This window comes from Tenebrio molitor, chromosome X, assembly GCF_963966145.1.
Source record: "Tenebrio molitor chromosome X, icTenMoli1.1, whole genome shotgun sequence".
Lineage (NCBI taxonomy): Eukaryota > Metazoa > Arthropoda > Insecta > Coleoptera > Tenebrionidae > Tenebrio > Tenebrio molitor.
The window spans coordinates 9,814,587-9,840,138 of NC_091055.1; the positions used below are offsets into that span (position 1 = coordinate 9,814,587).

Consider the following 25,552-nt stretch of genomic DNA (forward strand, 5'->3'; position numbering starts at 1 on the left):
GACGTAGAATTTTTACTGGATTTTCATTTGATGTATGCACATAGGTAATAATTTCTTTTCTAATGATCGAAGACAATAAAGTTCGATGAATGCACCACTTAGGTGTCATTGAAAGGTAACGAAAATTTTCCAAGTTGTAAAACGCAGTTGCCTTGCAAAAACAAAAACGTAATAACAGTGCGTCATAAACGTCACTCTGATTTTTCAAATATTTTTTAATGGTTGCATAACTGATGAAATTTTAATGTTTCTCGAGTATCGAGGAAAAATGTGTCATCTAGCACGTCTGGACTGTGTTGTTAAAGTACTTAAATTTATAATACGTATACTCGGATCACAGTATACGTAAAAAAAAATGTCGGGTGTACTCAATAAAAATCGTACGTTCAATAAAACACAGTTTTATTAGCATTTCTATATATAAACCACTGATTGTATTTATTCTGTATAATACAGTCGCTATTTTAGTGCAAATTTTAATAATCGCTGTATTCAGTACTCTGTGATATCCCATGCATAGTCAAAACACGACGTTCAACCAACTGAGACTCACTCAACAAACTGTTATACAAATTCTTATTGAAAGAGACAAAACAGAATGACTATAATTAACTTAGTGGTGACTTCTTCACAGTATAAGAAAATAATAGCGAACAAACTTATTATAGTTTTAGCAAAATGAAACTGAAATCTTACAAATATTCGGTTTTTCATATGAAGCATGAACTACTGTTATTGCAAACTTATGATACACAATTTGACTACAATAACCACAAAAGAAAAAACTTAACAAAACCGAAAATGTAAAAAAAAAGTATAATGAAATGAACAATAATTATACTTCACAAAAAACGATGCGTTAAGCCACTTAAGAAAGAAAAGGGTATGTTGTAAGCCTTTAGCACCAAGGATTAAGATCTTGTTGACGAACAGAACCTCATCCTGTGTTAACAATTAGTTACAAAACGGTTCAAGTAAAAAAAGTGTATTAAAATAACTCGGCACATAAGACATTACCGAATTTACAACTGCATACCCTCGTTCAGGACCAATTTATAAACATTTATTGTATGGTCATGTATCTCGTTATTTACAGCTAATATTAAGGAACACCAGTATTGAAAAAAACGCTACGAATTAAAAAATGTCCTACACTTTCACTATCTTAAAAAAAAAAAAACACAAACAAAAACAATTTTGAAGTACCTTTTAAGAACCCTGGTGTATACTATCGCAAAATGTCAGTCATTAAAAAAACACAATAATTTACAAAATGATGAAATAAAAATTCAAGTGTTTTAAACATTCATTCGCTTCAAGTATGTAAAAAAAACACGTGAATTTTTCGTACAACTAGCATACGTAAACCGCTTAGTCTTGAAAAATCGACAAAAAAAAAACCTAATAAATTTTTTTGCAACGTAAAAATTGAATACCAACTGATTGGTACTTTGTTTTACCAACTGATATAAATTATATAAAAAAAAAGAGGACCAATGTGAGCAGCCAAATATTAATAAAAAAAAGATTAACAATGCAGTATAACACTGACTAGTAACCATCACCCTCGTGGGTTCACAGTTTACACTGAAATACATTAATCAAAAACCACCTAAAGAATTCTAAAATCATATGCTTTGTTTCTGGATATTGAACAATTTGTACCAATATAACAAAGTATTTCAAAGTTTTAAATGTACAGTTTTTGCATGTTAGAAACGTAACTTACTATCGCCGCCAATTGTCAACTAGAATTACAATTGACTTTGACAATGTGAGTTATTAACCGAGCGAGGGAAAATCGCGTTCGTCGTCCACTTTTGGTGCCCTGCGGTTTTCATTTTCAGCCTGCGAACACACCTTCTCTTATTCAAAACATCAAACTCTCTCCGTTTAATTTACCTGATCGTCGCGGTAACGTCTCTCTGGTCTTTCACCAACCGGAGCGCCACCTACCCCAGCAGCACCGCCACCGCGCTGAGTTGTACGATTACCTCGGAGACCGCCAGACCTTTGACCTCTTCCACGTCCGCCGCCACGTCTGTTATCATTAAATTGGATGTCAATGTCTAAAACGTGTTTCTGTCGTCCAACTCGTTGCGGATACTCAGCGGCGTCGTACTCCTCATCTTCCGATTCCTACAATCAAATCTCAATTTTGATGATCAACGGAATTTTTAAGTACGTACAGATTCGTTCTCTTTTTTTCGTAATTCGTACATCTTCTTCCATTGACTGGGGTCCTCACCTTCACCGGCCTTCCTGATGTTGTACTGCGGCTTAGCGCGTCCAGCACGTTGAGCCTTCCATTCGTCCAAGGTCAATTCTTTAGGTTCCTCTTCGGTCGGTGTTCCTTCGATCTCAGCTTCCTCCCTAACGCAACAATCCAAAGTCACCGGAATCTTTACAAAAACATTTAATCTACGTACTTAGTTTCCGGCGCGACGTTCGGTTCGGTCTTTTCATTCTCGTTCCAACTTTGTTCCGGGTCATTAGGTTTGTCGGCTTCCCTAAAACAACATTTTCAAACTCTCAATTAGTTAACTTGGCAATTTTTCGACTCACTCTATATCATCTTTATGAGATCCCCAGTTATGAGCGCCAGCTCCATCACGTTTGTCGATAGGTTTAACTCCTCTGTAACCATGGCTGCTTTCAGTATTGCAATCAATAACGAGACAATTTAAATGAAATTCGTGTCAAAACTGGAACGATCTTTTGTTTGACTTCTACAGAAAAACACTTACGTTTTGTCGGATCCGCTTTGTCTGTCGAATTCCCGTTTACCTCGCCTATCTTCAAAAGTTCTTCGGGGACCTCGAGGACCCGCCGGTTTGTTACCTAATGCTCTACCGCCACGCTCGCCGCGATCGCGATTACGGTTCTCGAAACTTTCGCCGTTTTCTCGTCGAGGCCTCTCTTCCCTTTCTCTACAAAAATAAACACATCAATTATGTTTATTCGGAAACATACACACCAGACCTTGAATTCATCAAACTGTCAATTGTCTAAATAGCCACAAGAATTATTCGATTTAGGCTAATAAACGGTAACAAAATAAACAAAATGATTTAAATCGCAACACAGCATTGATAAAGTTTTAAGTTAAATATAAAAAAGATAATATTTTAACGCTGTCTTCTTGAACGAGTGTTCAAATAAATTTGTAGCAAAGCAGACCATGGTTTTCTTTCTTATTAATCACAAATGTCGATTTTTTATTTTAGTTACTTTTGCTTTACATTTTTTTAAAGTTGATTTGACAATTCCTTCAAATACATAACCTCACTTTTATCATACTATCATTTGCTCATTTGTTGCGATTAATGACGAATTGAAGTTTTCGGTTCATTTTATATTACTTTCCTAACTTTCCCAACGGCTTGTGAAATACGTATTGGTGGTTGTCCACTTCCATTCTTTCCTTCTACACTTCATGTTTCACGAAATATTTAACAGCTGATAAAACTACGCCATACGCAAACAGAAACAAAAGAAAGCACTAGAATACTTTATCACTATTTTCTTTTGAACACGTTATTTTATATTAAAAAAAAAAACCGAGAGCCAGACAACAGTATTTAATTTTCAAATAATAATTAACAAAGCTTAAATAAAACTAAAATCTGTAATACACATTTTTTTAGGCATAGATATAATATTTAATATTTTCAGTTAAGTTTATAAATATGTACGTAAAAAGAGAAATTATTAATATGAATTTATTTTACGTTTTTTATTTTAGAAGTAAAAAAACTTCCACATTTTGCTTCATTGATTTTAATTAAGGATAATATAGTCTTTTGAGCTTATCAACTAGAAAACAAAGTAAAAGAAATGCTTTAAACCGCACAAAAATCTTAATGTATCTTTTTTAACAATTCGCAACAGTCAAGGTTCTTTACAATGAAAAAGTAAATATTTCGACATTGATGTTTTTGTGTAATAAATTTGGAAATAGAAAATTGAAGGCTACAACAATAATAAGATGCAAGTGTGTTAAAAACTATTAAGTAAAGGGTGTTTTTTTAAATTTGGCGTCGAAGTAGGCGTTGGAGAGTCGATTGAGAGCGCACCACTCGTGTAAAAGCGTAAGATTTAAACAGCTGATCCGTGATCCGTAACCTGTATAGTGCGTTCACAATCGACAGTTCAACGCCTACTTCGACGCCAAATTTAAAAAAACACCCGTTATACCCCGGTGGCCCAAAATTCGCGGAACAACTTAGCAGTACGTTTTTAAGTAGTCATTAAAATATCAGGTAAAAATGTAAAAAAAAGCAATCTTCTTTTTTGTAAAAGATATGGACCCATTCGTTACACTACATGTGGCAACACTTAAAAACATTCTATGAACCCCAAATAGTCTGCAAATATTTAATTTTTGTTGTATCCATGGAAATGAGAAAAATCAAAGCCATGTTGCCCTACGTTATCCGAGGTAAAACGGACATAAAATTACTACTTGAAAATGTTGGAAATAATGTATAAAATAATCGCAAACCTGATTACATTCGTTCAGAATTATTATGCCACTGGCTAGTAAAAGACAAATAGTCAAAATCTTTTTTAATATTTAAAATAAACGAGATCAAAGTTGCACCTTTTGAGCCCCCGTATCTTCAAATCTAAGATGTATAGAATTTTTTTATTACTTTTCTCATTATCTTCTAACATGAGTTGACATTGCCCTATTGAGTTGTTCCGCGAATTTTGGGGCACTCAGTATAAAACTTCAAAATTGTACTTATTACTTTTTTGGAATATTAGGCCTCCGTATCTCACACTAAAGTGTAACGTACTAAATTAAGTCTGTTTAAGATGTAAATAATCTTCAAAAAATTAGCAACTCTTGAATAAAACTTTAAAATCCATTTAAAAAAATAATAGAGAAAAATCAGAGAAACTTGTAGAAACAAAATCAGAGTTACTGAATTTTTCCCAATTTTGAAACAAAACTTTCATATACATATTTTGTTTATTTACTTATTTAAATTTAGCAGAATTTTACCATTACACAAAATTCAGTAGATAATTCAAACAAAATTGTTCGAAGGAGTATTAACGATCTTAACTATCGGTTAAAAAAATAAAATAAATCTCACTGAAAATTTATTTTGTATTATCTTTAGAATTAGAAGAAAAATGATTGAGTTATTATAAATTGGAAAGATTTTTTTAAACTCGGAAAACTTAAACATTTTAGTTATATAATTCACTTATGTAATTGGTTGACTGTTACATTTAATATTGCACAAAAATCGAATTGTGAGTGACAGGATTTTACATATCTGATTAGCTTTATAAATTAAAAATAACTATAATTATTATGAATTGCAGAGCAATTGATCATTCATATCTATGTCAAGTATTCATTTCTGTGAACCTTTAAATCAAGTAAAACTTTTATTACTCATACCTTGATGATATCCTCAATAAATGTGAATGATTTCAGGACTAAGTATCATTCTCTAATCAGTAAAAATATCGACTTCGAGCTTTATTTTAACTATCTCTAACAAATTAAAATTGTATTTAAAGCAAGTCTAATTTTAAAATAGCCGCGGACATGTGAAAATTATTCAGCAGTCTTTGTTATTAAGTAAAGGAAAGGATGTTTTTCATTGTTCATTGCAAATATCTAAACGCGATTATTGCAAAAATATATTTGCCAGAGATAAATTTATAGAAACTTGACCTTGCCCAAAACTGGAATCTCTAGAATTAATTATTTCCAACACGATTCGAATTTATTTTGTGTATTTTATACGAGTATATGAGAAAAATGACAACACATTATCTTTTGCATGAGTAAATAACAAGATCAATTCAAATCAAATTAGGAAAAATAACCATTAAAGAAAAAAAATTGTAACTTGAAAACTGTAGTGACCTGAAGTGTGGAAAAAATTTATGGCGGAAATGCAACATGTAAGGAGTACTATTCTAAACGCGGTAATAATCCTGATGATGACGCCTTTATTGTCGAAAAGCGTCGACATCCACCGCGATTATTTGTATCCAGGTGTGTTTCATTAGTCTTATTAGCATAAAAATGTTGTTTCTGTTCTTGTGAACATTTTTACATAAAAATGGCCAATATACAAGCCGTGGACTTGTTATTGAACCTAAGAGACGGTGCCGGTCGAAAAAAAATCGCATTAAAATTTTTAGTACGACACAGTAAAAATCTGTTTATAGAATTGGGGATAATGAAGACTGGAAAGTGTTATATAAGGGCTCTACACTGACAAGTTCCGTCGTAACATGAAAAAATAACTTACCGATTCTCCGCTGGTCCGTTGTAGCTCCTGTCTTCGCGGTTTCTTCTATTATTGCGTTCTTCGCGATTTTCGTTATTGAATTTGTTGTAAGTGCGTTCCGGTTTCCCGTCAATATTCGACCTCTGATGATTGGGTTTAGCGTCTACAAAATGCGAATAACGAGAGGAAGAATTAAAACCGGGCCGAAGAATTCGGTTTCAAATTTAGCATCACATGTGCACTGAAATGGCCGTCCAAAGATGTTAAAACTCACCTTCGCGTTTGTTTTCTTGGACTTTATGAATGGTGTTTTCCTTGTTGATTTTTTTTTGGACGTTCATCGGCTTTCCTTTGGCCGGTTCGGTTTTCCCTTTGTTTTCCTTCTCGGCGACTTTGCTTTTCTTTTTCAGTTCCTTTTCTTGTTCTTTAAGGTTGAGCGTTTCTAATGGATCAGATTCATCATCCAAAAATAGTGCGTACCTGTTGGCGACGCCGATTCCGTAAGAATTCTCCATTGTGGAAATTACGGGTTATTTCTTCGCAACGAGGAGATGTTGGAAGATTTGTTTATGGCTTGTTAGCCCTCTGTTTTCACGCACTCATTCAATGCAATATGGCCGGTCACACGAGGATTCACCCGCGCAACTGCTAAACACAACACTCTTGCGCATGACAGACAATTATTTAACAACATTGACCAATCACGGTACACCTCCGATACCAACAAAGACCAATGTGACCGACACGGCGCGCTATTTAAATTTAAACACATTTTCGAGACCCCCACATTTCATCTTTCTAACAGTATCAAAACTCAAAATTCAACAGACATTCAACTAGATTCGCTCAACACTCTATTAATATTATTGCCAACAAAACCCTAATAACTACAATACGATTGCACACTCAAATATCGCTAACATTGTAAACACAGCATGTTCGTTATCAAGGGTCATTACAAGATAATTTGCTATTTTTGGAGCCGCTTAAAAAAGAAGCAAAATAATATTCCGCCTTTCTTGATAACCTTTGAAAGCGGCCAGAAGTACTCAAACAGTTTCGCATTAGCCTAAGATAACTTTTCATGTACGAACGTGAGCCGTATAAATTCCAGTGTAACACCAGAGTAACACGATTACGTGACTGTGCACGTGTTGAAATTAAAATTAATTTTTTTTTGTCGAAAATTTGTGTAAGCAGTGTACGTTTGAAAGTGTCGGGGACGGCTGTCGAAAATAGAATTAAATTACAAAAGTGACGGTAGCAGCGCCCTCAAGTGGCGATCGGCTGTATCATTTGTTTTGAGCAGTGATAAAGTGCGGACGTTTTTAGTCTCCATTGGGCATGTTGATGAAAAATAGCAGATCAGCCATCGAATTTGTGTAAAATGTTATGAACAATAAACAAATTAGTGTTCCCGGTGTACCGTAAGTGCGATTGTGTGTAAATATGCAGTTTTTGGTGCCCGAAACGGACCCTCAATAGTCAACAGGCTCGGCCTGGTCTACGTATTCCCAATTCCGAGTATTGCTGTTTTCAAGAATGGTGCATCATACAACTTAAGTATGTTATATTTTTGAATTTTTCGTTGGAATAACGCTGTTTAATGGAGATTTATTTAGTCTGCTGTACGTTGAGGTACAAAGTGGCCTCGTGTTTACATCGGGTCGCTGTCAAATATCGACGATTTATTGTTTTGTAGGGCATGTTTATCATTTTAATTGACGTTTAGGTCGAGTTGCTGGACGATTCTTGGAGATAAATTTTCGAAAACGAACCGATTTTGACCTATCTAGATCTAATATAAATATTTGCAGCCGAATCAGTCGATGCACAATGCCCAAGATCGATAACGTTGACTCAAATTGTTGCAAAATAATCTTCATAATGTAATTGAGTAGGTATTAAATTAGCAAGTGTAATATAAACGCACCATTAGCAAATAACTATGGAATATCGGGAATCAGTTAATTCCGTTTGCGTTCACTAATTAATTTTCCTTACATCTTAATTGAAATACGCATTTTATCACCAATTAATCAGATGGAAGCTTGTTTAATGCTTTATATTAGATTACATTTCATAATTCTGAGAAGATCATTCTAACAATATCAAACTTATTTACAATTCTATGTCGATTCTTAACTTCTTAATAAAATAAACTTTTTTTATCACATTAATTTTTTTTGTTTAATTGATAAACGGAGGATCTGACCTTTCGTTACATTATTTATCGGAAACTCATAAAAATCTTGCGTTAGTTTATTCATAAAACAACGAAACGATTATTTCGAGAACATCTGACGATGAGACACCAGTTTCTTTGATTTCTTACTTTAAAGACTTTATTCAGATCATTAGAATTGAACTACATTAAGATATACGTATGGAAAATACTAATATTAGCCCAGAGATATGTCTGAATAGTTTGTAGGGGGGTCTCTATTTTCAGAAAAAAATAAACAATTGTACGATTAGCAATACCGAGAAGAAGTTTATCGTTCATTAATGTGAAGAAATGCCGTCCTTGTCGTCCTTTTAAAGGCTTATTATTTTTTATCTATGTAAAAGGTGACATTTATTTTTATCGGAAACATTGGTTTGTTAATAAAATAAATTTTAGAATTTTACTATACAATTTGATGAATGTCCACCAATTATTCCGAAGATAACAATTACTACGAGAAATCGCTCAAAAGATAATTGGCTTCTGTGAATTATTGAATAGCACATTATTTAACTTGCTATTAATTATCTCGACATGCCACACATTATCAAAGTGTTCAGTGGTGTGAATAAGGCAGTGTAAATTTAAATTCTGCACGTGGAGGCGGGTTAGATATAATCCTCAAAGTGATTTATTTACTACATGTCAGGTAACATCCCTCGATGATATTCTTATTGTTTCATGATTACTTCAACTTTTACTTATTTTTTATAAACTTCAATTATTATATTTACAAGATACATTTACGTCACACAATCGATTTCTGTACTATAAATAGCAGTATTCGTGGGGGAAAATAGAAAAATAAATTTTCGAAAATTGATCCTTCACTTACGCAGTGGAGTAAACAGATCAACATGATTAACTCGGGATAATACGACTTCGTTGTCCTCACTGGCGTCATAAGAAATTGAAGAATTTTTAAATTCAAACTAGCGCAAACGATTAAATTATGCAGTTTTCTTATCTTAATTTGATTACTGAATTAGGAAGATATTGTTGTAATCAATAATTGTGGTATCACTGATTGCAGTAATAAATTTTAATGAATAGGTAATTATATTTAGAACTGTAATTTTATTAATAGATTTGTTACGGACACGAAGTGTACTAAATAATTAAATTCGTAAATCCATATTATACTAATGAAATTATAATGAATGGGTTACACCTAAACATTTTAAACATTTACGTTTTTAACATGTAGGCTAACGGGGTACTTTTTTTTTCTTTTGCGTGTTTCTTGAAATAACTTTTTCAAATTGGTGGACAAAATATCTCGAGATCTACTCAACCACATACCACATATTCTTTATAATATTATCTAGGATGTTGCATAGGATTTTTTTTTTATTGGATGTCACGTTAATTTTTTATCAATTTTTAAAAATCAAGATTTTTGTAAAAAACAGTTTTTTTTGAACAGCTGTCATTTCAACAAAAAAAAATCCCTATGCTACACTTTAGCCATTACCTTTCTTTACAAGAAAAAAAAATTTTTTCGGAAGATGTCTGACTAAAAAAAATCCACCTTCGGCAAGGATTTTCAGAAGCGGATCCTACTAAACGACTTAAATCTCCGACATTTTAAAATTTGTTTTTTTTTTTATATAGAACAACGTATTTATAAAACTTATGTACACATTTGTGAAAAATAAAATTTATTTTATATAATTAATATTTAGTTGCGCCAAAAAAATATATACATATGTATGTATATTTTTATACCTATTTTTCCAAGCGTTAAGGTGATGTAACCCCTTAAATAAGATTAAAATGCCAACAATACATGTTTATTTCAATGTCAACAATATCTAAACATTTAAAAAATAAATATTTTGTTAAACAAGAAATGTTGCAGCCTGGATCATAATGATGTATCTTTTTTTTATCTTAATAGATAGTTACGGTGTATTGCAGTATGCAATATATTTTAATGAACATAATGATACCACTATAGCATATTCTGATATGTTAGTTATCTGTAGAAGTAGATATTTGAATTTCAAGTTATCAGAAAATGTTGTTCAGACCTAATTTTTGCCTCCACCGAGTTTCAGCGCAAAATTCGCATTTTGATTTTTTAGTAATTTTAAATACATAGTTCATAGTTTCAGATTCAGTTTCTGTTCCAATACCTCTGTTTGAACTTTTGTTGAATAAAAATAAATATTTTTTTTAATAAGTTCATTCGTTTTGACTGAGATTGTTTCAAGGGGTATTTTAATCAGAAATATTGAAGTTTGTTGAAAAAATAAATTTTAGAATCTTGCAATGCAATTTTGTGAATGTGCTCCAATTAATACACTGACCGGCACAAAAAACGACTCACTTTGAATTTTATTAAGTATGTAATTCATTGTCTTAGAAAAAATTTTTGATATGTTGTATGTATTGTTGTATAAGTGTTATTTAAGTTATTCTTTGCCAAAGAATGTCCGACAAACGAAACATTAAAGAGCAAATAAAATTTTAATGAAAAAAAAAGTAATTTTTTATTAAAAAAATTTATATGTACATACATATTATGAAAAATTGCCAAAATTTGAACAGCATTTTGAATTAGTATCTCGTATTGGCAAATCTGGTAATTGTTCACTTTAACTACTTCTGGAATTTTCGCGTTTTTTCTGACTAGACAGCGTCAGGGCGTCCTCCTAGATCGTTTCCCACCATTCAGACCTTATGAAAAAAGGCATTTGCACAAGGTTTGAATGGTGGGAAACGATCTAGGACACCTTGAGGGTGTCTAGCAAAAAAAAAGCGAAAATTCCAGATGTAGTTAAAGTGAACAATTACCTTAAATCTTTTAACACGTAAATCACCCGACTAAAACACAACATGGAAGTAGCGCAAATTTTCTAATAATTTATTTAAACAAAACAATTCGGTTGCCATGGTGACCATAGCACTCCCGATCATTGAAAATATCCCAATTTAACTATAATAAAGAAAACTAAGCACAAATATAACTTCAAGATCACTTATTAAAGAAATCATAATGAGTCGTTTTTTCTGCCGATCGGTGTACTTTATTCAAAACCGAAAATTAAAAGTACTTTTATTTTTTTTAAATCAAACTGCTAATTTTGCATTGGAACTCAGGTAGGGAGGCAAAATTAGATTCTGAATGACTTGTTCTGAAGACTTCTTATGGATATCTTCAAATTGCTTTTATTCGGGAGATCGCAGTTGGCTGGGCTTACAACTTAAATTGAGTTGAGTAACATTAGTAAAAATTAAGATAAAATAACAAACTCATGCTGTTTAAAAATCTGAAGTAAGTTGAAAGTACCCAATATGTAATTATAAAATGGGTCTCACGATCTGACACTGATAGGTTTATTAAGGTCTTAGACTGGCACGTCATGGGTGATGTACAGAGAGTCATAAATTTAAATCTCGGTCTAGTTTGGTCTAGTTTTTTTAACTTCTCTTTTATCGACATTCATCTGGCAAAATAGGTTCTACAAATCCATCTAATATTTGGACTTGGCTTACAAAGAGTGGTCGGCAGATGTGGGGTGGCTGTTTTAACAAAAAAAAAATCGGTGGTTGCTCCGCTGCATCACCACTCTGGAAGAAAACGCCCGAACGCTCGTAAATTTACGAGAAAAAAATGGAGGGCCAGTTGGCTAAAGGCGTTTAAAAATAAAATCATAAATAACGGCCGGTTTCATAATCCGACCCTAAAGTCTCCTTTAATAAAATGCGCCTTTAAGGTAAATGCGACTTTAAATCTAAAATAAAGGAGACTGCATTTCATAAACACGGACTATCGAAACATTAGTTAAAATTTGCATTAGTTCGAAAACGAATCATTCACCGTGTGTACGTAGTCATTTTCCTAGGGAATTCTAGGGAATTTTACAGTAAACGTTTGAAAGTTTTGGTAACTCGCAACTGTTTCCCTCGGACTTTGAATTGTATTTCGAGTAGGTATTTTAATTTTTGTTTACATTCTGCATTTTACATTTTGCAGCGCCAAATTAAAACATCCGATTAATAAAAGATTGCGACCAAAAATGCCAAATCCAACCTTTCAAGTGAAGGAGGAATTTAATAAATCTAAAACAAAACTTGTATAAAATAAGATCCTACACTTAAAGAGAAGAGAGGAAAGAGAAGAACATGAAAGGAAAAAACTGTTACCTATTAGACTTAGATTGAATTAGGAAGAAAACAATTAAGCAATAAAAACTAATGAATTCATGGAATATCTTTATTTTCTGAATACCTATAAGTTTCCGAAATGTTGATTTAATTATTCGGTAAGTACCTACTAATTCACAAAAAAAAGCAGCAATTTGTGGCAATGCACTAGCCTAGCGAAATGTCACTTGTCATGTAATTGAGGTTATGTTCCCCATTTAAATCCACCTTTAACGAGATAAAACGCAGACAACGAGCTTTTAAAGTTAAAGGGGGTTTTAAGGATTTAAAGACGCCTTTAATGAATATGAAACACAATTTTTAGTTAAAGGTGGTTTTAAATTTAAAACCGCTTTTAAAATACATTATGAAACCGGCCGTAAGTTTATAGTAATGCGTTGTCTTTCTTTCAGCAAAAAAAAATCTTCAAAAAGATCGAATCCTTGGCGTCGATCGTTCGAACCAGCCGCTTGAGCCGCATATTACATTTTCCGTAACTTTATGTTATTATGCTATTTTCAAATATTCCCTTTCATTACCTTTTACTTTTAATGATAAGACAGTTTTACCTAACTTAAGTCAGGGGCGCCTCGCGGCGCTCCTTAGTATCTGGCGCCTATGTGCGCTGTACACATCGCACACATGGACGGCTCGGCCCTGTGTACGACTCTGCAAAAATTCAAATCCCTATTTCCGCAGATAACTAAAATATGTTAACAATATCTAAACGGTTGAAAAATAAATATTTGTAAAATAGAAAAAATATTCATTTATGTATAGGCATTTACTGTATTGTTTTTTTTATACACCCGGCGTAAGAACGAATGATATAGAAATATATGTATAGGGTTTATATATAAAACTTGCGATTCCGAAAGGTCGAGCTGTACTCGTAAAACTATAAAATTCAAAACAAACCGTCAACAGTTGTCTTTTACTTACTGAGTAAATTTATCTGAGAGATATCTTAACACAAAGGTCATTTTTCTTTAAAGTACATCTAACGGGATATGCAGGTAGTAAACGTAAAACCCCTAGTTTCCAAATGGTTTAGCTATTCAACATGTTATTCGCAAGGAGCGGCGCCAGCAAAATTCAGGTATAGCTGCACTGAATATTATAGTTTTATAACTGGACCCGTTAAGGTGCGTCCAGGCCAACGGAGCAAACAAGAGCGAGCATTTGCTGCGATGTTCAAAAACACGTTCGCGTTTTGATCATCAGGTTTTCGATATGCAAGGGGGCCATCAAAATTTCACCCCGGATTAAAAGTAGCCGTTGTGCTTCCTAATTAGATTAGCTGCTTTCCGCAAAATTCACAATACATTTTTTAACATGCTTTGTCGGAAAATCAAATCCAAGATGTAATTAAAAGTTTTAAATTGATTTACAGTTAATTTGCAAAAAGTCACCATTAATGATGGCAAATTTACAAATATTTTTGAGACAAATTGAACTTTGTAAAATTTATCAAACTGAAAATAAAGAAATGTCTTTATTTGGGCAGTTACATACATAGATTTTCTATCTTTAGTTCCGAGCTTTTTCCTGGACTACAAGCTACACGCGATTTTATTAATTCTTAAAACGAATTCAAAAATTTTGCCCGCAATAAATGATGCATGCCCTCGATGACTCTTTTTTCTTATTCTTCTGTCGGTTTGCTTGATACATTTTTTTTAAATTATGTATTACTATCAAATCAATTTGTCCCAAAATTTTAGACAAATTTTGTATAAATTTTAAACCGCTTATACAGTAATTTTGTTTAAAAGCAAATCCAGAATCGAAGTAAATTTGGAATTGATTTGCAATAAATTTGTAAACATGATCATTACTCTCGTGAATTTACAAATAACCCGGAATAATGTTTGACTGTTCACCACTCAACAAATAAACAAATAAATACATATATATTTTTTTGACAAGTTATAAAATTCTGCACATTTTCTTATATTTGCAACGTTTATTTTGGACAAAATTCGTGGCTATGTTATTTCCCCACTCAAAAATAGAAATGTTCTCTGAAATTTCCACGGAATATGACTGAGCGCGAGCGAACATAACACACACACACACACACACACACACACACACACACGAACCTGTCTACAGCACCCGAAGATCTCTTCTTGCCCGTGTTCGTTCTTGCTCCCTTAGTTGATCTAGATCCCTTGGACTCCGTAAAGAGTGTTGAGATTTGTTTGTTCTTATACCACGTAACAGATTGAATTTTTGATTAATTCGAAGAAATCAAAATTGCAAAATCAATGTACTTATGAAATTGTTTGCACAATAATCGCTGGAATTTTCATAAACCATGCATGATAATTTCTTCATCTAATTTCGTGGAAGTTAAAAAAAAATTATCGATTTTCCGAGATGATGAAAGTGATTTAACTGATAAAGTTGACTGGTTGCTCGATCAAGAAAATGTTTCTTATTTATTTATGTTCCATTGGAACATGTGTCCAGGAAAATGTTCAAGGATGCGAGACAAATTGTCCCGGGTGATTTTTTAAATTTCACATCTTGCCGTCTCCATATGCGTTATTATATGTAGAATTATTTTATTGCTTTATTAACACATATGTATTCACAATTTCAAATGAACGTACAGCCGATTGAATAAATCGATTGAATTGATTGAACAAATTTAATTTTTTTAATTCGTTTTTAGATTTTTTCCAAGATATCGAAAATGGATTTGAAAATATGGCGTAAATTTTGTTATGTAAGTTTTCTTTTCGTCGTCGCTGGAATCGCTCCATCACAATGTGATGATTGCGCTCCAGGGTTGAGCCTGATAGGATGTGAGTCCGTTTCTTCCCTATGTGGGCAGTTTTAATTGATATTTTTTTTAGATACTGATCCCCACGGAGATATTTTAATCGAATACGGACAGTCTCTAAATATAACGTGTGTTTTAACTAAGAAAATCGCCCCAAATGCTAGTCTGTTATTAAGTTTTACTAGAAATAATTCAACAATACCACCAGAATTCGTAAGTTCTAAGAAACCAGATTTAGATATGAAGTAGTTGGAATTTTCAGTATTTTTTTTCTTTGAAAAATTTTGGATACCGTCCAAGTAAAATACTCCGCTAATGTAGGTAATACTTTGTTGCAGATTACGGTTCTAAATTCCACCGCCATAAATTTATACATTAAGAACCCACAGAAAGTGGTATCTGACAGCTACATGTGTCTAATGAGCAATGAAACTGTTTGCATGAATGTGGTATCTGTTGGAAGTACGTGTTTATTTTAATTTTAGATAGTAGAGAATATTGTTCGTTTTTCTTTTTAGCGAAACCCCAACCAGTCACAGATTTCGAGTGCGTAGGTTACAATTTTGAAAATTTAACCTGTAGTTGGACCCCACCACAAAATTACGTCAAAACTGATTACAATCTGACATTTTCGTTGGAAGGTCGTAGAGCTGTCAGGTAAAAATTGGTTTAAAGTAATTAGTGGACGATTTACAAATTCTAATTCTCTTCTAGATACAATTGTCCTTCTTTGAAATATCCTGACCTCAATGGCGGCGACAAACGAATGAGTTGTTTTTGGAATATATCGACAACTCCGCACTATAGACAAGTCCATGAGAAATTTTTTTTCAATCTTACAATCACAAATAAGTTCGGAACAAATCAGATAACCAAAATGTGGCATCACTTTTCACATGGTGTGTATCAAGTTTTTAAGTAGTGTTCGGTCATTGAGAGCTTGACATTTTTTTCTAGTGTTGCCGGGACCTCCTGAAAATTTAAAGGTGCTGAGTAAGACGCCCTCTTCGATATTTTTATCGTGGATGATACCACAATCGATGCAGACGTTCCCTGTTGGTGTCCATCACAGAATTTACTATCAGTGCGAATACGGCGAAAAGCAGTGGCATTTTGGAGGAATGATCCGTAAAGTCCAACATCCCGCAAAAGAGGTAACGTTCAATCTGACCGATTTGAAATACGCGCACGCTCTGTGCGACATAAGAGTGTCATTACGTTCCGCCGAAGCTCAATCCGACGATGAGTCGATGTGGTCACGAAACGCCTCGATCACAGAACGAACAAACAGTAAAGGTACGCGAAATAATCTCACCGAAAGTGTGGATCTTATTTATTTGTTTGCAGTACCTGATGAACCTCCAGAAACTAACGTCGGTAGTTTCGAAATTGTTTCATTTGGAAACAGTCTCCAGTACCGAGAGGCATACATTTATTGGAGACAGATATCTGAAGAGCAGAAAAACGGACCTGAGTTTAGTTACGTTATCAGTGTAGAAGAGGACCCGTCAAATGAACCAGTTGAGCTAACCAATACTTACGCGAAGTTCAAAAATTTGTCCATATCGAAGAGCTACACGTTTAGCATTTGGTCGAAAAATATAAACGGGTCGTCTGCTCGTAGGTCGATCATTTATATCCCCAAACAAATAGACAGTACGATGTTCTGACGATTTTTGAATGATTATACTCAACTTGTACGTTTCTAGGGATAAAGGAACCCCTGAGCTTCACCAAAGTCGAACTCAGTGACGGTAAATATGAATTGTCCTGGGAAGCCCCCAAATTGTTGCCGAACCAGTACATCACAAACTATACGATATTTTTATGCAACAACGACAGAGACAGACCGTATCAGTGCAACGTAAGTAGTAAAATTTTAATTTTGATGGTACATATTTGATAATTCGTGTGTTTAGGGTATGCTCAATTGGATGGTCGTCCCAAACAACACCTTGACGACAATTAAGAATGTCGAAAAAGACAAAATCTTTCAATTTGCAATTTCGGCCAACACACTTTACAGCAGTAGTGGTATGTTGTGGGCCGCCTGTACGGTCATTTATAATAAAAACATGGGGAAAATGAAGAACGTTTGGATTAATACTGTCGGATCAACTTTCATTGACGTCGGGTGGAAATTGGATTGTTCCGATCGAATCGGCAGTGTCGAAGGTTACATCGTTTACTACTGTCCGATCAAATCGCCGCTGCACACAGAATGCAAAGGTGAGTTCATTTAAATGTCCAATAATAATTAAAATATTCACGTTTATCGTTACAGCCGCACAAGCAAACAGCACATTCAATGGTACAACGGTGTCGAGTGGCACCATAACAAATTTAAGCCCTTACACCACTTACATGCTCACCGTTGCGGTCATAACCAAGCACACAACTTTTAGTCAACAGAGTGATCCGTTGTACAACACGACACTCGAAGCAAGTAAGTTACGCGATGTGTTTATAGAGATTTTTTTTATTGTTGGTATATTTTTTAAGAACCCAGTTCCCCACCTCGAAACTTGAAAGTTTATAATGTTACGAATTCGACAATATCGCTGGTGTGGGACTCTCCAAACGCTATCAATGGAATCTTGAGGTACTATCGATTGGAATACGAACATCAACATCGCAACTTCCAAAGAAAGATTGAGCGTAGAACAAATTATACAGTAAGTAAATCTTCGAAAATGGTTTTGCCGTGTCTAATCTAATTCAATTGGAGATGTAATCACAGTTTTGTTGAACGGTACGATACAGTAATGGAGGCAACCAATAATTTTTTTATGAGTCAATATTTTGTCAAAATTACAATAGTACAAATATTCGAATTATGTATTCGGTTAAAATATTTTAACTAATCATAAGACGGTGAAGAGAAAAAACATTTTTCTAGGCGGTAGTTTTTAATTCTTTTAGATTGTAATTTAATTAAAAACTACTGAGAAAATTTGGTTGACTATAAAAAATGAAAGTCGAGTCTTGGATCGATTCATCATGCGGAGTTTTCAGAATTTAACGTAACAATATTTCAAATTGATACTGACAGAAGTCTTCATTAATTAATGCCAGTCACTCATTACAGAATAAAGATACAGGTGTTAATTTATATTGCGAAAAATTGTTTTATTTTACTCACACCTGAATTTGTAATGACCGAATGTTGGCGTTCTTACATAAGTTTACTACGGTACAATGCGATCAACAAAAAGAGATACGGGTCTATGATGTATTTTTTTAACAACCTATTAAAATATTAAATACGTTTCACTGATTGGTCATTGTCATGGTTACGAATCTTTAGAGTTTGTTAAAATTAACATGTAAATTACAGAATAGACCCCAAGGGGCTGCTGTGCATTATAGAGCTTGTGAAAACATCTGGCGTAGCTTCACTCATACTTACAGTAATGATGAAGAGAGGTTCTGCCTAAAGTCCAACGAAATTAAATCCGGTCACTATTTTGTTCGTTTCCATTTCGAAAGTAAGACTGTGTCATCAATTGTGTAAAAATCAGTTCTTAAAATAAAATTCACGCAACCGTCTTAATCAATCTCGCACGTTTAAAAAAATACTTTTTATTCCCGACTAATTTCTATTTTTTTCTTTATAATATTGTATCTGTAAGACGTCATCACATACATAATATTTTTTCTAACCAAATCAATCGAATGCGTTCAAGAACACCTTCCTCTTGTCTCCTGTTAATTAAATTAATTGATTTTAGTACACACACCAACTAAACAACAAAACCCAAAGATTTTGGTCGGATTTTCTCCAGATAAACAATCGACATTTTTTCATGGCCGTCTGGGTTTGTTAAATTTGGACTCTATGATATAATAATCTCAAATGATTTTCAAATATCTCAGCTTTTTAGTTCATAAATCTTCAGTTTTTTCACATTCTGCGTAATTTCGACAAGTCGGTTTTTGCACTTTCTCGAAATATTTTGCATCGCCACAACCTTTGTGATAGATCTTTTTTTTTCGAAACTTTTTCACTGAAAAAACCGGAAGTGAAAAGTTCTCTGTTGTTTAAGTGATTAGTAAACTTGGCTTCCAGTGCAGAGATTATTTCAAAATCCAAAGAATTTTCATTTAATTATTGCGATAGTAACAAATGTCAATAAATAACATTTTAATTTTTTACCATACTGTGATCTCTATGTTCAGATGTGTTAGGTCTATATCTGTCTAGTTATTAATGGTTGCGTTTTCAGTTGGAAAATTTACAAATCTATGGAAACTACCTGATACAGATAGCGGCGTGCACTGTGGAATGTTCGGAAAACTCAGAAAAATTAAATATAACCACAAAGATGGGCTGTAAGTTTTAGAATCTAAAATAGTTGGACATGATTTAACAGTGTCGTTGTAGACCCCAGCAAAATTAGGAAACCAACAGTCGATCGCCGCAACGACAGCTCCATCACAATCGTGTGGAACGAACCATCAGAACCTGGTGGCAAAAACGACCACTACGTAGTGCATTTCAAACAAAAACATGACTACAAAAACAAAACATTTGAATACAACACTACAGGTATTTATCGAAACAGTTGTGGAGCTTGGCGACGTAATTTATCTTTTTTTTAGCACGCAAATACGTGATCGAAAATTGTGGTGACGGCGGTAAATTCAACACGTTTTACGTTTCTGTGAAAGCTGTAAATCGTATCGAGGGAAAGAATTACGATGGTCCGTGGAGTGACGAACTGGAAAATTACTGCGACACTCCGTATAATTTCATACAATTCGTGATTCCGGTGGCTGTAATCGTTATGCTGGTCGTGTTCGGATACGGCATTTACAAGTACGGCTGGGTAAATCGCTTGCGTTCGCACTGACTTGCATTTTATTTTCAGGGTGTGTTTACATTGTAAACGGATGAGGGACGTCGAAGTGAAACTCCCTCCTGGCCTGGCTCCCGTGGTGACCGATCACAACCTCGCGCCGTGGAGTACAGACAAGCACAAAGAAAATAACTATTCACATTCTCCGCCTGACGAGGAATTGCTTCTAGTGAAAATGAGTGAAGGTAGACATTTCAGTGGTGATTCGAGTGGTTGCAGTTCAGGACACGAAAGTGTAACTTCGTCGCTAGAATCCGGAACTCACATATCGAGCAGTTCCGATTCTGGCACGGAACATCCAGAGAACTACTGCGTTCTGGCTGTGGATCCCAAAGCAGACTCCTCATACATACCAGTTACTGCAGACGCTAATAAATTACAATATAATCCGTGCGACGTTTCGAGCGAATCGTCGTCACCGTACGTCATGACAGGCGAGCCAATTAAAACTATCAATCCCGGATACGTACCCTTCAACCAAACTGAACCAGTGGGAAAGAGTTCAGGTTATGTGATCGCAGGGATTAAAAACTGCAACGGGTATATACCCTTCAATCAGACTGAACCTGTTAATAGGAATACAGGATATGTAGTAGCTGGTATTAAAAACTGTAAATTAGACTAAGAACATTTCTACAAGGATCATATCACTCATTACTGGGACAAATCTAGATAAAGGCGTTCTGTTTTTTTTTCTCAGCATTCTACTTTAATTAAGTAATCATGTAATGATGTATGTTAAGTGTGTTTGTTGCGTTTCCGTCATTTTATTAGAGAACTCGCGCTCAAATTATTTTTATATTTTATTTGCATTTTTTTTATATTATGTGTTACGTACATACATACATTTTAATTTTAGGCGTAAACGTGTATATATTTTAAAATATTCTTGTTATAGTTTTAATCACATCATCGAAAAGGCAAGGTGACTGTTGAAGACTTAGTGGTTTAAATGTTTGTGCCTTAATTTATTGACTGAAATACTGAATGTGTGTGGTTATTGCTATCATTATGTAGACAACTTGCCAGATTTCAAATTAAAGAGGTGCTTTAGCATTGCAATGCCAATTTAGTGATAATATTATTTTGCAGCACTGATAGATTGGTTTAATAATATATTTGGCTTTATACTTAAATTTGGTGTTAATATTATATATGAATGTATATGTTTTATTATTTTGTGTTTTCTTCACGTTTGTACCATCAATTTTGAAATTACTAAAAAATGCGACTTGTCGAGTGGAGAGAACAGAATTTAAGTCTTATTTTTGATACTCTTATGTTTTTTAAGAACCTGTTTATGCCATGTAAATTATTATCAAATCATTATCAGATCGAAATTACGTTACTTTACTATTAATTTTATCATGCTTTTTTGGCAAAATCAGTGAGACGAAGGTGAGCTCATTCATTTTGTTAATAACTGCACAGATTCAAATTGTGAATTTTATTTAATTTTCATTTTTTTTTTTTATAATAAACGTACATCATGCTGAAGCTAACTTACATGATTATATTAATTTATGTATGGCAGCAATTTTTGTTCCTATTTTATTCGAGGATGAAACGATTATTTATAAAGTGTGGCCTTTACTTGCCGTTTATATTTGATTTTGGAATTGGTTCGTGTCTCCCAGTATAGTACCTGAAATCACAATTAAAATTTAATTGATTCGAGCAGATTTCGCCCGTATCTTGATGGGGTAGTTGAGATTATGAGAGATTTTCTTTTTGGAAGTTCATTTTCTACCTACGTCAGTCAAAACTCTCTCGTTTGTAAATTACTGTAATTTTTGTCTGATGAAGATTTGTTGCAATTTTTAAGTAAAGGTTTAGATTGTGTCATCGTTGTAAATTTCTTTAATTGTACCTTTATTATATTATTCATATTATTGTCATTGTTCCTTTTCCATTATTACATTTAATCAAATATATATTTATCAGATTTTATTTGTTTTATGTCATAACACTTCATTACCCAACCGAACGCATCTTTAAAACATCTACAACCTGAACGAAATGTGAACAGATAATTAAATAAAATGACATTCTCTGAGTATAAGAATATTTAGTCTATACTAAGATATGGAATAACAAAAGCAACTGCATTTAGAAACCCGCCATTGGATAACAACAATCCTGAAATCAGTTTTGAGTGATACATATTACGTCTTTTGTTAAGGGGAGCTCAAGTAAGGGAAACTTTACGTTTTCGTAAGACTGCAACCCCTCCAACGTTCTAAATCAATATGTTGTAGCATACTATACTATGCTGCTGTCGTGCACGCACGTGGTCACTATAGATGAAGTAACTGCAGTATACCTTTAGTCATATTAGTTAGGTACTTGAATGAATGATTGTTTTAAATTTTTTTCTTCAAGGTGTTTTTCATAAATAAATATAAGGCTTGTCTTATTAGGAAGTTTTAACAAAGTTTAATTTCGTTGTAAGGGAATGACAGTTTTAAAAATGTTTGGACAGTAGTGTAACTGTTTTATTCAGCTTTCTATTATTACATTTTCATCTTATATTAACTTATGCAAGAGTAGGTGAGAGGCTGCTCAGGCTTAGGATCCTTTCATTCATGAAAATTTTAAACTATTTTATTTTAGATATCGGGCATACAATTAATTCAATGATTTACAATTTTTTTGGCAAATCTAAACTTAATCTATTTCTTGAGAAGGTGTTCGTCTTGGTTTGTGCTCTTGGTGGCTTTATTCAACAGTGGCGATGTCCTGGTGCTGGCAACATCATGCGGATGTCGTAAGTCACAACAGAGGAAGGAAGACCATGTGAATAGGAGAAGTTTTAGATTAAATTTTCATTATAAATATTTTTATAATTAATTTCAATTGTGTTCTAGTTGTAAGTTATTGTACGAATATGTAGTCAATACTATACATTTTAAACGTATTTAATGTACTCTGTTTTAATTCTGTAAGTAAATATGTACTGAATTTTAATGCAAAATAAAATTGTAAACAAAATATTTAAAATTCGCGCGTTGCTTTCAAATTTGTTGTGCTAATGTTAGATGGCGCTGCTGAAACTGTGGTACAAAAAATTAAAGGGACATAATGTCGCTTAATAATTGCGATTTTCTCAATTAGTGTGGTGTGAAAAATAGACTCATGTGTTTTTTACATTTGATTCGTCATAATTAAATGTACAAAACATCATTTTCAGGTTGGAACTAGTTCAAACCTAATGAAAATACCGCCATTTTTAATTGAACATATTTCCTGGCGGCCTGGCGCCTCCACCATTTTTGCAAGGCATAAAATGCACTAATTCTGAATCTTATGGAATACTCTCCTCAAGCCCTGTCACTTAGATCACATTTAGTTTAAAATGGTTTACATTTGTGACCCTTTGAATTTTTCAAATTTTTGGTTTGTCCCAAGTTATATCATTTTGCACACAGTATCTCGCTTGTTATTGGGACTGCAGAATTCTTCTCGTTCTCTGGATGAGTTTCATGTATGATAAGTTAAGATTTGACCGTTAATAACAAAGTTATCGAGCCTTAAACTTGGCCTCGAGGCTTCCTTATTCTCGATCTCGGCAGAGGAAATAGCGTCATTGGGGTATTTCCGATTTCAGCTGATCTAAGGCTTTAATTTAAAGTCCATTTGGAGCAGATTCCAAAAAAAAACACCATTTTTTCATCGAAATCAAAAGGATTTGTTTTTTTTTTATTATATCTCAGAAAATTTTCGAGCAAATGTATTTTTTAAATCATTAAATCATTCCTTATCATTTAAAGTTAAATTTTGTTTTTTAGAAATAAATATTATCTAGTCACACCGGTGGTGATATCTCGATAAAAGTGGTGAAAAAATGTAATTATTCTTTCACATTTTTAATCATTGTTTTTTTAAGTATGTTGTGGAAATTTTTAACACGCTGTGAAAGTAGAGAGGTATTGATTTGAACGAATAAATTTGTTGGTAATTTATCTATTCGAACTTCAGTTGTTAAGTTCAAGTTCATTTTGCCGTCAAGATGAACTAACACAGTAATTTAATAAACCTTGCGAATGAGGTCGTTTACATAAAATCTGAGAAATGCAAACGAACAGGATCCACAATTACAATAATTAACTAGTAGTTTAACATTGAATTTAAAATAATACGTCCATCAAATGATCAAAATTTTTCATCCTCGGTTAACGTTGCAGTTTTCTTATTTTTTGCATATTGCCCACGTACTCAGAACCTTCACGTTTTGCAGATTTTCAAGTACAACAAGAAAATACATTTGTGGAGGGGAAGTTCTTATAAAAATCAATAACAATGTGCTTCCCTCAAAAAACTGTGATTTCCAGTCCAAGACAGAAGCAAAAATGTTCTCAAGAGTGTTACTGTGCAGTGTACTTCTTGTGGTGGCTTATTCGCTACCCTTAGATACCGAAGGTGACGCAAATGGTAATATAACTGAAAACGACTAATCACGAAATAATTTGAAAAAATTGTAGTGCGTGTGATCCGCTCCCCCCATTTGTTCAAAAAGAAGCCTCTGCTGGGTTTGCTTGGTGGTGGAGGCGGTGGCGGCGGCAGCAGCAGCGTTGAACATCATCATTATTATCATCCCGAACCTGTGCACCAACCCCAACAAGTACACCACGGAGGTGGTCACGGAGGCAGTGCCAGTTTTGCAAGCAGTTCGGCCGGAAGCTCGGGACATGGTTCTCAAAGTCAAAGTCAATCTTTGGCTTTTGCTTATGGTCCATACTCGGGATCCATCTCGCAGAGTCAGTCCCAAGGCTCAAGTGGCGGAGGGTAAGTCTTTCATTATATCATGATGCCAAAGTAATTTGTTTTTTTCAGGTTTTTTGACTACTGAATGACTGATTTCTTTTATTACTTATTTATTGACCAGTTGTAATGTTATTTTAAACTTTGTTCAACATTTTTAATAAAATCTACAATCCTATCAGTTGCGTTATCACTTTGTTCAAACTCCCTGACAGCCATATGACAGCTAAATATAAGCCACTCAAAAAACTGACATTTCGAATTTCTCAAAATGATACCTATAATTAATGATAATCTTTTGAAATTTGGGTCGGTAATAGAATGATTAGGTCCTATGTACACCCAATTAAAATATTAGGTGGTTACTACGTACCTACTTATGAAATAAACTAAAAAAATTACATGTAAGATGACAGCAAATGTCACGGGATTTTTCTGAATAAGTTGTATTTACAATAAACTTACAAAGAAGATACACATTTCAATTTGATCGACTACT

At 33.7% G+C, this 25,552-nt stretch overlaps 3 protein-coding genes across 8 annotated transcripts; 2 read left to right on the top strand and 1 right to left on the bottom strand.

Annotated features, from left to right (window-relative positions):
- Positions 1–385: 385 nt before the first annotated feature.
- Positions 386–6,929, bottom strand: LOC138139963 (SERPINE1 mRNA-binding protein 1-like). 4 transcript variants are annotated; one of them, XM_069060585.1, is made up of 8 exons: positions 6,538–6,929; positions 6,285–6,426; positions 2,748–2,930; positions 2,566–2,649; positions 2,430–2,510; positions 2,190–2,373; positions 1,903–2,139; positions 386–1,848 (listed from the first exon to the last, which is right to left on the bottom strand). In XM_069060585.1, exons 1-8 carry the CDS (start codon positions 6,776–6,778, stop codon positions 1,783–1,785), a joined length of 1,218 nt encoding a protein of 405 aa, XP_068916686.1. In that variant the 5' UTR covers positions 6,779–6,929; the 3' UTR covers positions 386–1,782. The 4 variants fall into 4 exon arrangements, with proteins under 4 accessions (XP_068916686.1, XP_068916684.1, XP_068916685.1 ...); XM_069060583.1 differs by having other exon boundaries at positions 386–1,860; XM_069060584.1 differs by having other exon boundaries at positions 386–1,860; positions 2,566–2,637; positions 6,538–6,928.
- A 614-nt stretch (positions 6,930–7,543) lies between these two features.
- LOC138139959 (cytokine receptor-like) lies at positions 7,544–22,238 on the top strand. Of its 3 annotated transcripts, none has more exons than XM_069060577.1 (16): positions 7,544–7,826; positions 15,323–15,455; positions 15,507–15,646; positions 15,772–15,895; positions 15,952–16,090; positions 16,148–16,332; positions 16,391–16,729; positions 16,781–17,089; positions 17,143–17,297; positions 17,353–17,662; positions 17,718–17,879; positions 17,936–18,108; positions 19,660–19,765; positions 19,818–19,982; positions 20,036–20,252; positions 20,305–22,238. In XM_069060577.1, the coding sequence occupies exons 2-16, from the start codon at positions 15,344–15,346 to the stop codon at positions 20,915–20,917; spliced, it is 3,249 nt and encodes a 1,082-aa protein (XP_068916678.1). In that variant the 5' UTR covers positions 7,544–7,826; positions 15,323–15,343; the 3' UTR covers positions 20,918–22,238. The 3 variants fall into 3 exon arrangements, with proteins under 3 accessions (XP_068916678.1, XP_068916679.1, XP_068916680.1); XM_069060578.1 differs by lacking the exon at positions 7,544–7,826 and adding an exon at positions 9,057–9,139; XM_069060579.1 differs by lacking the exon at positions 7,544–7,826 and adding an exon at positions 11,692–11,703.
- Positions 22,239–24,567: 2,329 nt separating this feature from the next.
- Positions 24,568–25,231, top strand: LOC138139965 (uncharacterized). The gene is made up of 3 exons (XM_069060589.1): positions 24,568–24,723; positions 24,774–25,077; positions 25,126–25,231. Exons 1-3 carry the CDS (start codon positions 24,642–24,644, stop codon positions 25,139–25,141), a joined length of 402 nt encoding a protein of 133 aa, XP_068916690.1. The 5' UTR covers positions 24,568–24,641; the 3' UTR covers positions 25,142–25,231.
- The last annotated feature ends 321 nt before the right edge of the window (positions 25,232–25,552 follow it).